Source organism: Cotesia typhae, unplaced genomic scaffold (genome assembly GCF_013202065.1).
Source record: "Cotesia typhae breed Kobodo isofemale line unplaced genomic scaffold, CoteBio_Ctyphae contig_27, whole genome shotgun sequence".
NCBI classification, from domain to species: Eukaryota; Metazoa; Arthropoda; class Insecta; order Hymenoptera; family Braconidae; genus Cotesia; species Cotesia typhae.
In genome coordinates, this window is record NW_027423733.1 from 1,159,561 (window position 1) to 1,173,389 (window position 13,829).

A 13,829-nucleotide genomic window follows, 5' to 3' on the forward strand; every position below is an offset into this window, starting at 1 on the left:
ATCTGGTAGGTGCTAAGATTAAGTCAAAAGACTTATACGATAAAGAAATAAAACCCTTGGGTATAAACATTGGAGACAATGTTTTTCTCCAAAAGAGGCCTAAACCTCATAAATTTGAGGACCATTACAAGGGATCTCATGAGGTGGTCGACGTTCTTCCTGATGGAAATGTCCGTATGAAAATTGGGAATCGGAACAAAATAGTACACCCCAATAGGCTAAAAAAGACTCAAATCCAGGTTTCGAATCCGGTCAAACGAAAAAGGCCTAACGTCGTGGATCCTGATCCCGACTTTAGACCTTGAGAAGATTGTTTTTTTTTCTTGTTACAGGATGAAGACAGTTCAATGTTTCCTATTTCTGTTGTCTCATTGGGGACTAGTCAATGCAATCATTGGATATGATTGATGTAGTAAGATACTCAACATGACTACGATATCCCTAGTGGATATTGACGAGTGCGATGTAGGGGAAGAGCATATCGAGACGACAATGCCAAATATCGCGTTGCTCCAACTGAATGAGTACGATCATACTCCAGTAATTCAATGTTAGATTAAGATCCACCGTGTTATCCAACATTGTGGTTGGCAATCTTACAATTCTATTGTAAGTCGTGGTATCAACAAATACATTCTTCTGATCGATCGCGAAACGTGCCAGACCAAACGTGCCTTATTCACTTGCTCTTACAGAAAAAAAATTTAGTAAATAACATCGTAATTTTCAATCATTCAAATTGTATTCTGTAGACGGTAGCATCGTAAAAATCAAGATACTAAAAGTCTAATCCTGGATTACGATATTACTATTGTAATTTTTCATACAATTCCTTTTTCGTGTAGGCTAAAAGAAAAAATAGTAGTTAGAATGAAACATAAAAGAGAAACTTCTTTTCAATTTTATCATTTCCGTTTGGTTCCGTTTATTCAAGAATTCTAAAATTTACTCAATAAGTTAAAGTTTAAATAATTTGAAAATAATAAAATTTATGTAAAAATAACAAAACCTTACTGAGATAAAATTTTAAATAATAAATATTAACTAATAGAAGTAACGAAATCTTACTGAGCTAAAATTTTAAATAATAAATATTAAATGATAAGAGTAACGAAACCTTCTCTAAATAAAAATTTTACATAATAAATACTAAATAAATTTTGAATAATAAATAATAAAAGTAAAATTTAAAATAATTTATTAAGAAAAATTAATAAATGAGAAGTTAAAAAATGAATATACGAAACCAATCCTCATAAACAAAATAGATCAATTAACCAATAAAATCTTATGAAATAATTAATACATAGATTCCAACAATCTAAAATAAGCTCAATAATAACAGATAAAAATAAAATAAGTAACAATTAATTAATTAAAATAAAAGTAAAATTAAATAACATTATTATAAATAAATCTCATGTATAAACAAAATACATGTAAGTGGATGCGTAGGTGCGCATACCTATCCGCTTGCATAAGGGCGTGACCTGGCCGCTTTTCTTATAGAGAAGGAGGCCTAAGGTGGAAAAGTCCTTTTCAATTGGATGAAAATCGTCCCTTCTAGGACCCCCCCCCCAAAAAAAAAAAAACTAAAACTATGGGACTCTCTGGAGAATAGAATGTAATTTAGTTAATTTTCCGACTCTGACTCAGACTCAGACTCATTTTCTTAATTTCTACCAGTGCAGGCCTTCCCACTGTGTAAGTACTTTTTTTTTCTTTTTGTGAATAGTGAGTTAAATAGTGAGTTAAATCATCCGTAAATCTCCAATTCAATATTCATCTCCAGAGATTATCTAAGTAATACAGGTATTGTAAAGTTCGTTATTCATCGATCTCAAAGCGTTTAAAATCATTGTCTTTATATTGTGCCGAGTCCTTCGTCCCAATTATACTTTATATTAATTTTTGTAATAACTTTTGTAGTACGTACTTAATTGTACACTTATTGACTTGTTTTTTTTTATTTTATAATACATGTATTAACTGCAACCCAAGTCTTATTACTTCTAGAATTAAAACCAGCTAAAATACTACCAATCCCAATCTATAGGTCTTAAATGGTCTGGATTACAATTAAATAATAAAAAAAAATTATGCTAAGACGTAACAAAAAATTTTTAATATTAACTTAATGATTTTGAATCATTGCAGAGATAAAAACTTTAAGAATATTTTATGATTAGAAATGATTCGACATGATTAAATATTTTTAATCATAACTTTATCATTTTAATCATTACAAATGGGAGAAATTTATCCCTTATATATAATATATGATATATTATAATATATGATATATTATAATATATCATATATCATAATTTAAAATGATTAAACGTGATTAAAAATTCTTAATCCTAATTGAATCATTTTGACCCTTAAGAGGTGACAGATATGTACGAAGTATTAAATGATTAGGAATGATTTGATATCATTAAAAATCTTCAATCCAAAGCAATCATTTTGAATCATTACGGATATCAAAAATTTTCCGAGTATTTCTTACTAAGAAATGATTGGACAAGGTTAAATATATTTAATTCGAACGCAATCATTTTGAATTATTATGGATAGCAGAAAGTAACCAGGTCTTTTATGATAAAAAATCGTGGGATACATGTAGAAAATTCAATATTAGCAGTTACAATCTAGTTATGGTAAAATTTTCTACCATCAACCCGATAGTAGTGAATACTATCTAGATGATTGTATGAATCATCTAGATTGTAACATTCACTATATTTACAATAATTGCATCCCACGGACTCGATCGACAAACGACAAGCGACTAGAAAATGCAAAGACGAAAAAAAATTATAAGCTTCGTGTCCAGCAAAAAAATAATAGTTGAACGCGATGTGTACTTCAAATAGACCCATGCTGGAGTATCAAAAAATCAATAAACGTTTAATACAACCCATGGACACGTAGAAAAGGCCCCATAACAATATTTTCACCTAATTTTACATAATTTTCAAATTTAAAAATTTATTTCTCGGTGTCCATTAGAGATTAAGAAAAGAAACTCATGAAAATCGTAAAGTAGACTCTACAGAAAATTTTCAGACCCATAAGTGATCGATCCACCCCATGGACACGAAGAAACAGCCGCATAAATGGCGATTTTTGATTAATTTGACAGAAATTCGACTTTTAAAAATTCATTCCTCGGTGTCCACTAGAGATCAACAAAGAAAACTTATAAACATCATAAAAAATTACCAAAAAATTATGGGGGCAAAATGACCCCTATCGTATTCCGAGGGATAAAAATTATCTAATAAGTTCAAACATGAGCTAAAGAAAGTAAAAATTACTGAAATCTTAATGTCTGCAGAACTTATAATAAGAAATTGAATGAAAATCGCCAGGTATAAAACTACCTCCGTGACCATGGGGGGGAATCGATCTTCTATAGGATTGAAAATGTTCTGTAGAGGGAACTCTATGATTTTCATAAGTTTTATTCTTTATTTTTCCATGGATACCAAGGAATGCATTTTTAAAAATCAAATTTCAGTGAAATTAGCCGAAAATCGCCTCTCATGGGGCTGTTTCTCCATGTATATGGAGTGGATCGATCGATTATAGGTCCGGAAATCTTCTGTATAGTCTACTCTACAATTTTTGTAAGTATATTTTCTTAATCTCTAGTGGAGACCAAGAAATAAATTTTTAAATTTCAAAATTATGTAAAATTAGCTGAAAATAATTAGTTATGACTCATAACTGATTATTTTCAGCTAATTACTTATGAGGCTGTTTCTTCGTGTCCGTGGAGTGGATCAAACCCTTATTGATTTTTCGGCACTCTAGAATGTGTCTATTTAAGGTACATATCGCGTTTATCTTTTATTGTTGACTGGACAACGAGTTTCTAATTTTTTTCGTCTTTGTATTTTCTGATTTTGTTTTGTTTGTTGATAAAGTCCGCGGGATGTGTGCGCGAGACAGAGAGGTCCGACCATTACTTGTCGTTTTTTGCGATATCTCTGGAAATATTCATTTTATCAAAAAATTGATGGGAACATTTCTTGTTGGTTTAAAATTTTAAAAAATATTTTCAAATAAACTTCTCTGTCAAATCAGCCGTTCCTGAGTTATAGAAGTTTAAACAATTGTGATCAACAATTAAATTGATCATCGGCGAGCAAAATAACTTAGTTTTTTGTAATCCTCGGCAAAAAAATACTTAAATATTAGTTATCAGAACCCGGAGACATATAGGTGCATACAAACTTCCCTCTTTAGCCGAGGAACTTGCTGATAAAAATCTTAAAAATTGTGATAAATTCACGGAAAGAAAAATTTTTTGATAGGAGAACAAAATTCTTGACTGAAGAAAATTTTCGGGTGCCTGAAGGACGACCGAATTTATGTTGGCCGAAGTAAAAATTTTTCTTGAAATTCTATTCTCGGTGGAAGTAATTTTTTTTTTAATTCAAATTATCACAAATACTTGATACAATAAATTTTTATATGTGATCAAGATTTTAAGATACTTTAGGGAAGTAGCGCTACCTATTTTAGCTGAGAAAAAAATTTTCTCACCTTGAGAAAATTTTTCTCTAGAATATTTGATACCCTTTTTACAGTATTTGAGCGTGCAATTACACATATTGAATGAAACCAAATAATATAATATTATTTAATCTTCACGTTTGACATGTTAATCAATAAAAATATTAACGAAAATTTACTTCTATCGAGATATTTAATTATTTAGAGCAAGAGAAAAATTTTTTCAAGAAAAGAAAATTTACTTCTACCAAGAACAAAATTTTTGGAGCAAGTGGCTGAATTTTCTCTAAACAAGAAGATTTTCTCAACTTAAATAAATTTTCTTAGATCGAGATTAGTATTTCTTTAAGCAAGAGAATTAATTTTGTTGAAATAAGTGAAACTGCTTGGGTCAAAAAAAAATTTTTTTTTTTGCTCAAGAAAATAATTACAAAGAAAAATATTTTCTTGGCTCAAGTGAACTTTTCTTTCTGTGTATATGAACAATCACTCATTCGATGCAAAATAAAATTTTGAAAATAATGTTTTTTTAATAAAAAATTCAATTTGTTATTAACAAAAAACATAAACAAAATAAAAAATCTCAGTTTTTCGTAAATAACTCAAAAACTATCTCAATTACACTACAGATGATATCAGAAATTGGAAAAAGATCCTTAAAGAGGAGGAAATTGCTGAAATAAAATCTCGACTTCCGGAACTCTAGCTTCAAAAACAATCATTTTTATTTAATGTTGAAAATAGGGTTCCGCGCAACTGCTGTCGTATTTCAGCATCGGCGCAGCCGTGAGACAAAAGTCACGTTTTAATCATCCTAGATGATTGGAATTAAAAATTTAGTATAATAAACCGAATTATTTAATTTTTTCGGTGGATAATTTCTTCATATTAGGATTGAAAAATTTTCAATCATAACATAATCATTTAGAATCATTGAAACGTCAAAATTTCAAAAATATTTTATTATTAGAAATGGTTTGACATGATTACAAATCTTCAATCTTAACATAATTATTTTAAATCATTATAGAAAACCGTAATTTACCTCTTACATCATGATTTAAAATAATTAAACATGATTAAAAATTTGAAATCAAAATTGAATCATTTTAAATCATGACAGGTGACAGAAATTAACGGAGGATTTTATGATCAGGAATGATTCGACATGATTAAAAATTTTAAACCATTATTAATTCTTTTATGTGCTGTCAATTTCTCAGTATTTGAGATGATTTATTATGATTAATTGTGAAATTTCCAAAATGATTTACATGATTTGGTATGATTAAAAATTTATTCATTTTTAATCATTTTAAATCCTTTTGTTTAGTCAGGGATCCCTAAACGTTAAAGAAGAAAAGAAGAAGAAACGTGAAAGAACGCTGCCAAATATCCCTAAAAGTTAAAGAAGAAGACGAAGATACGTAACTTGAAATTCAAAAATTTGTATTTTTGAAGAAGTAAAATCACCCTTCCCAAAATATCTCAAGATCTCCATAAAAAATTTAAGCACAAAATTTAATGGTGGGCATTGATTTCTACGATTTAAAAAAATTTTAAATTTTGAAAATAAACTTAAAAAACATTAAAAGCAGTGACATTTCCAATTTCACACAACTTGTGAAGAAAAATTTTTTATTTTCATTTTTATTTTTTTTCGGTAGAAATTTGTTTTTTGGTAAAAGAAAACCAAAATTGATTTAAATTGTTAGAAGTCGATGCTATCTACTTATTAGTTTTATATGGAATGACTTATAAGCATATTTAACCAATGCATCAAAACATACCAATATTAACAACTCCGTGATTAGTAAGTTCCCAGCACGATTGTAATCGTAAAATACTCAGTGAACTACTTTGTTTGGCGCTGAAATAACCGAGTGCTGCATCGGTAACATGATAAGCTTGAAGAGAAAATTCATAAAGACTTGGCAATAGTTGTGCTACAGCACCAACTGCTTCGTCAGCAACATTTATGCAATCAGATAACGATAATGATACAATTCTTGGTGTTAGGCACGCCCACAGTCCAGCTTCTGTGACTTCATTACAACCCGCTAGTTCTAGTTCAAAGAGTGCCTGTAAAAATCAAATTTAAAACACCATTGAATGACAATAATAAACATTCAAGCAAATTTAAAAATTTAATAGTAACGATAGAATGAAATACAGTTGAGATATTAAGCTACATTTATTTTTAAAGGATAACCTAATCTGATACATTCTGATCAATACTTTTTTTTTCTTATTAAACGGACACAACAATACACTAAAAATTTTAGTAGTATTCCCTTAATAAGTTGAAGAAGTATTTTGATCCCCGCTTTTTCAAAGTATGTACATTATTATTGTGACAAAATGCAAAGTGTAATGAACAATACGGATTGATTATGTAAACTACTTCTAGCGTGGTAAAGAATTATTCTTATAGCAATCTAAATTGCTGGAATGGATAGATTGTACGGTAAATGTGAAAACTGTTATGAGTCATGACTATTAAGAGATTGTACTAGTACTTTTAGATGGCTGTTCAATTTCTTAAAGATTTGATCAATATTTTAGGTGTATAATTTTGTTTCACTCTACATGCATTAGTAATTGGGTTTAAATTTAGAATCAAGATGTTTCACTTCTGAATAGTAGCTTAATTACAAAATACTATGTGAAAAAGGAAAAACTTTGATTCTATAGGCTTTAACATTTAGTTTCAAAGAGTCGTTCATGATATAATCAGCTTCATTACCTGAAGATGATCTAAAAGAGTTTCAAGACCTCGATCAGTAACAGAGCAGCACCGTAATGATAATGAATGAATGTGACGTTGCGCCATAGGAAACCCATGTGTTAATTCAGGTATATCTTCATCAGCTGCACCCAAAAGGACAAGTGAATGGAAACCTCTTCTGACTAGGGATGCATACAATTTTGTTCGTGATCCTGAAGCCATTCCCCTGATTTCCCGACATCTAACCACTGGTACTAATCCAGCCCAAAACCGAGGCCTTGCATACAACACATCTCGCCATCGAGTGCAAACCTAGATTGAAAAAATATAATTTATTCATTTCAAAAAGTTAGACATTGATAAAATTGTAGGTATACTGTACTTGAGCTAAAATCTTTCGTTCGCTGACGTTAAAATATAAAAAAAATCGGCTTAAAAAATGTTCATCCAGCATTAACTGTTCCCAAGATGTAGGTGGTATATATCCAGGAGTACCACAACTAGCAAATGATATATTTCTCATCCGTATTTTCCCTCGTCCTATTTTTGTCCTCACAGCAGTGTTGGTATTGCTTGAACTTTTACTGTTGACAACATTGACAGAATTACTGATTGACATGGGTATACTCCTGCTTGGCTTCTCCGGAATTTGATTAGCATTAGTGTTTTGAATACTCATGTAAGCAAGACCACCTCCGCCACCTCCGCCACCACCACCAGCCCCACCACCACAAAATACGTTCGTCACACGTTCCATTACACTCGTTTTACCACCTCCTGCAATTTTAATTAAAGCAATACTTAGATAAAATTAAAAAGTTTTCATATGAGAATTGAAAACTTCCTCGTAGCCAAAAAGTTAGCAGATAAAGTGGGGTAATTCCATGTCAAATCGCCGAATAGTTGGAATCGACCCCGTTTGATTTGCACAAATTTTAATCAAAACTTGACTTTTATCATATAACAGAGTTCTCCCGGGTAAAAAAAGTTATATAAAATTAGATATAATTATATATAATACCATACATAATCATACATGAAAAATGGTCCTATAGAATTATATATAACTATATATAATCGCGCGCGCGCGTGTGTGTGTGTGTGTGTGTGTGTGTGTGTGTGTGGATGTAAACCTCTTATAACTTTTGAACGGCTTGACCGATTCTATCGCGGTTGACGCTAATCGAAAGGGCTTGACTGAACTTAGATTTGAATATGGTTTGGATCGGTAGATTTTCAGAAATCTCAAGAAAACTACGAAAAAAAATTCTTTTGAATGTGGTTTTTTTTTAATAACTTTTAAACGACTTGACCGATCAATTCCAAAAACTAATCTGCTCTTAACATAATAAAACCACGTCCATCGCCACTAAGCCGGTCGAAATCGGTTGATTTGTTCGTGAGTTATCGTTGACGAAAAAAAGTGTTTTTTTCCGATTACACTGAAATTCCCTTCCTAATCAATTTGTGTTTGAAAGTATATTATAGAATTTGAAAAACTGCGTCGAATGCCGCAAACCGCGCGAAAATCGGTTCTTCCATTCAAAAGTTATTGCGGTTTGAAAATTAAAACAATAGTCATTTATTAAACTCCTGTCAAACTTTTGAGCTCGGAGAGCTCAAAACTACACAAAAATTAGATTTTTGAACTCGAAGAGCTCAAAAACATCATTAGTGCAGTTTTATGCACCTAGGAATGGAATTAGCGGGAAGTTGAGCGGATGGCCTTCAGGGTCTACCGTATTCCTAATTTTTTTTTTATAAAGAAGCGAAAACAAATCTTCCAAAGACACCGCTATCTTTGAAAGATGATGGTAGGTAGTGTGGGATTTTTACCCACTAAAAATAACTCCTCTCGCCTTTCCCGTAGGTAGTCCGGAGATGACTGGATCGGAACCGCGTTAGCATTACTTCAATCCAGTCCATGTTGCGTCTCAAGACGCCTACTCCTGGTAACTGATCTCTTTCTGCGGTTTTCTCTTTTAGAAGACGCTGCACGTAGGCTGCGACAGCTGACCATTTATCTTCTTTTTTGAGCATGCAGGCTATCAAGCTCTCGGGGGAGAGTGTAGTTCCTATAATTTCTCCGGTGCAGTCTGGGCAGTATTTGCAAGTCGGCGTGCGGTGTAGCCCCATCTTAAGGAGGTAGGCGTTGAACTGTCCGTGTCCTGTCAATAGCTTGTAACAAGGTAAAATTACCCTTAATCGATAAGTCGCCGGATGTCGATAATTATTCGGCATAGCACTGGCGCGTCTCGATCTTCGGGCCTAAAAGAGAATAGGAGGGGGTAGTTTTGGGTTATTATAGGTGAGCCGTGCAGTGAAAAAAGGAGAAGTAGTGTGACCCTCAGAGAGAGTGCCACGGGAAATCAAAAAGGATCGATCCCCGGAGTAGTGACGAGACGAAGGGAGTCAACTACAACTAGGACTTCATCCTCAACGAGTGAGTTAGATTGTCGTTTTATTCGTCAAGGTATCAAGAATTACTCTGTGGGAAGGGAGTGGATCGCGGTTTACCTAATACTCGGTTACTTCTCTTTTTCATTTATTAATTGGATCGTTTAATCAATTTACTAATTTAATCATTAACTTTTCTCAATAATTAACATTCATAATTCAGTAGTTAATTAAATGAAATTTACTATTCGCTAGTTTCGTTGAGAGTACCTCAAGGGGGTTTATACTCGAGGGCTCCTCAAGGACCTTGTGGTGTTAATTGTCATAAAAATTTATTATTTGATTAGTTATAATTAATTCCGAATATCGGGAAAATTGATTCACGTACAACTGTTTTGTTTAATAAAATAAAATCGAATAGAAATTCTTCGAGAAAATTCCATGGTATTCTCGCAGATGAGTTAAGCATTCTGTAAAACGTGCAACGCAGTTAACGTATACCCAAAGTCAAAAAGTCACCACGCGCTAGCATAGAAATTGGCATCTGTTTTGAGCTGGCACATATTTTATTTAATGTTAATTATTGAGAATTCGTTTTATTAAACCTGGCCAAAAATTGATGATTTTAATTAACTGAGAATAATTGTTTATTATTTAATAACTTTTAATTAACTAATCGGGAAATCCTACGAGGAGATTTTATGTTGAATTTAAGTTCTGGAAAATTTCATGTTGTTAACTTTATTTCGTCATCGGGAAAAAATTCCTAAGCAATTATTTAGCAACGTGGCTTATTAAGTCCGAGACTCGTTTATTAAAAGTGTTGAAAATTCTACAAAAAATTGATTATTTTCATGTTGAGAATTAAACTCGTGACTAATCTTGAATAAATTTATAAGTCGGATTAAATTCGGATTCTAGTTATTAAATTTATTAATTGAAAATATTCGGTAAATTTAATTATTAGCTAATGACTGAATAGTTGAGTGAATGTAGTAATTTGCAAAAGTAAATTTTTATCAATTTCTTTTCAATATTCGAAAAAAATAAAATAAGGTAAATCAGTGTGGGTGTGTGAAGAAGTGTTGGATATGTGTGTGAAAATTAGTGTGGGTAATGTGTGATAGAGAGTATAAAACGAACTCTACTTGTTGATGGTTTGCCGAGTAGAGCGATCCCAATCTTAGAGCGTGAGAGCCCGGTGGACAGCGCGATTTAAGTAGAAACCGCAGTATAGACGCTCCGTAAGAGGGTACTGTCGGGATTAAGAAAATTTTGTGTGTGAGTGTGAATGTGTGCACCTTGTTAGTTTAATTTTGTTATAAATAAATACCGGTTAATTTTGTTAAATAAACATTTATTCATTTCAGATCACCTTTCTCACTCTCTCTCCCTGTAAGATAAGCTCTCTGCTCTGGACTGGTTCCACGAACCGTGATTAAAAATGTTGGTGGCGCCCTTTTTTTAATAATATTAATTTTCAATTTTGTTTAGTTAATTATTTAATTAAGGAGCCAATCTGAGCGGTAAACCCCGTTACAAGCTGTGTGAGGAAGAAGTCCGTGTCCCCGTGCTTCCGAGAAAGCTAGACGCTGATGTTCGGGATCAGGCACGCTGTCTATCTACCCGTCTCTTCCGATGTCCATCTGTCCTGCCACTTTTGCTGCGTTTCCGCTTTTATCCTCGCTTTTGCGTCCTTCATATTTTCGTCACTATTTTTAGCGTCATAGAGTTTTGCTCTCAAACGCTAGTAGGTCGATGGGCGCGGCTCCCGCAATGACCAATATAGCCGCTCCGGAACCATGCGGTAAGCACAGACAACCCTAAGAGCTGTTGTACTGCTCCCATTTTTTGCCGGTAGGTCTTCTGTTTTAATAGTGGCAAAGCCTCCGGCATGTTCGATGTCGTTACGGAGCAATGTCCAGCATGCAGCGTGGTCTAAACGACGAAGGTGTTACGGGGGTTCTCTTACCTTTGTCTAAAAGAACCAATCTCTGCCACTTCCAGACCGCGGGAAACGTGCTAGTTGCCAAGCATGGATCGTAAGTTTTCAGGAGTATGTCTGGGAATTCCTGGGCTACAGTCCTGATCACCGACTTCGGGATGCCATCAGGGCCAGACGCCTTTCCCGTCTTGAGAGACTTTGCCGCGTCTTGCAGCTCTTTGATTGTAAAAGGTGTTGATTTGCCATCTTTTCCGGAATGTCTTTTCACCCGCGGTGGGTATTTAGGAGCCAGCTCCGCTACAATGCTGTCCATTAATGCAGGGGACTTCGGCACTCTGGTAAAGCCTTTCCAAGTCGTTTGGTTACAATTTGGTAGGCTTTATCCCAGGCATCCTTGTCGAGATCATTACAGATCTCTTTCCACAACATCGCTTTTCTTGCTTTGATGGCTCAGTTTCGCGTCTTTTTGGCCTGCTTGGGGAGCATTCCGCGGCTCTCGTTTCACGGCGACGTAGCTGATGGCGGATTTTGCGGAGTTCTGCTATGTCTGTTGACCACCAGTACGCCGGCCTGGAAAAACTCCGATTTTTCAGCCGTGGCATAGAAGCGTCGCATGTGGTAGCAATCTCCGTCATCGTATTTAGCGCTGCCTTTTTCGTCTCGTTACAGATATCCAGAGTCGGGTTATTCTGGAGGATATACCAGCTTAGCACAAGTGAAGCTCGCAGAGCTTTTGGATCAAGCTCCTTGGCATTCCACTTCCGCTTAAAAAGATCGCGTTGTGAAACGGGAGCAGATGCCAATCCAACGTTGAATGTCACGAACTGGCGATCACTGCCACTGTATTCTTCAGATACAGTCCAGCCTTCGATCATGTTGGCAGTCCTTAGAGTCGCCAACGAAATATCGAGGATGGATTCGTGGTACCCCGGTCTTCTAAAGGTCGTGGTGCTCCCGGTATTCAGTACTATGAGATTGAGTCTAGCCGCGACTTCAGCAACCTCGTTTCCTCTGGTATCGGAGAAAGCAGTTCCCCACTCAGCCGATTTAGCGTTAAAGTCACCAGCTACGATGACTTCGCCATGGAATTTAGTAATCGCATCTTCTATGTTTGTCAGCTTCTGTCGGAACACACTAATCCCTTCATTTGGTGAAAGGTAGACGCTCATGAAGTAGGTTTTAGGGGTTTGTATCCAGACAAAACCTGCTTCACTTCCGCTGTTGTTGGCGGTAACGTTCTTTGTGTTCACAATCCAGATTGCTGCCATGTCAGTTTCATCTGCGAAGCATGTTCTATATTGGAGATTTAGATATTGTCCACAGATGAAGCAAACGTCGATCTTCTCTTCAAAGACTCGCTGGCGAAGTAAGTTCTGCGCCAACGCACATCTATTCAGGTTTTCTTGGAGGATACGCGTCATTTCTGCCCTCTCGTAGCTGTGACAAGTGCGGTGCGGAATGCCGTACAAGCCCCGGTACGGGATATGTGACATAAGTAATCTTGAGCTTTTTTGTCCGGTGTGCAGAGGAAGCATTTTAACTTCTCCGTGCAGTCTGCAGATTTGTGGTTTACTCCGTCCGATATATTTGTAACAGCACTTGCTTCTGTCCGGTCCCGTACAGTTTCTTGTTTGGTGCCCAAAACCAAGGCATTTAAAGCATCGGGTTACTTTCGCAACTGGTCGTATGCGACAGTTAACCCATCCGATCTTGATACGAGCCTTGTCAAAGATCTTGATCGCGCTAGCCTTGTCTATCTCGCAGAAGGCTGCCCGATTGCCTCGTGGTGTAACTTTGGTCAAGTTAATTCGTTTGATCTCCAGGTTTGTCGTTAAGTCCTGCTTGAGCGCTTCCTGAACGTCAGTTTCAGTAGAGATTCCATCCAGGTCAAGAATCTCTATCATCGTTAATGGTACCAGCATTCTGACCGTGCCGATGCTTGCGGTTACTGTTTTTATCGCAGCCGTAACAGCAGCAGTGTCTTCGGTCTTGCGACCCATATCTAAAAGAACGCCCCTGCGCTTCGTTTGCTTGATAGACTTTATGTCTACTCCAGTCTTTGCCGAGTTAACCTTGGCCTTGACTTCCTTGAGGAGATCAGCGTACGTTCACCCTTCAGGTGGTTGGACAAGCACTGCCTTAGTTCTTTTCTTCTTCCTCGGTTTCTTGGAGCCACCCTTATTTGGCTGGTTTTGGGCTTCAGTAGATTGAGCCGCTGGCTTCTGTTTTGTT

General features: G+C 35.1%; 1 protein-coding gene across 2 annotated transcripts in view; it reads right to left on the bottom strand.

Moving 5' to 3' along the window:
* Positions 1 to 13,829, bottom strand: part of LOC141525746 (F-box/LRR-repeat protein 16) — a 79,682-nt gene that overhangs the window by 58,514 nt on the left and 7,339 nt on the right. For both annotated transcript variants that reach the window (XM_074240355.1, XM_074240354.1), the window contains exons 2-4: positions 7,638 to 8,032; positions 7,274 to 7,567; positions 6,318 to 6,609 (exon numbers count right to left, since the gene is read on the bottom strand). In XM_074240355.1, the coding sequence (XP_074096456.1) occupies positions 6,318 to 6,609; positions 7,274 to 7,567; positions 7,638 to 8,032 (981 nt within the window). The remainder of the gene's footprint in view (positions 1 to 6,317; positions 6,610 to 7,273; positions 7,568 to 7,637; positions 8,033 to 13,829) is intronic.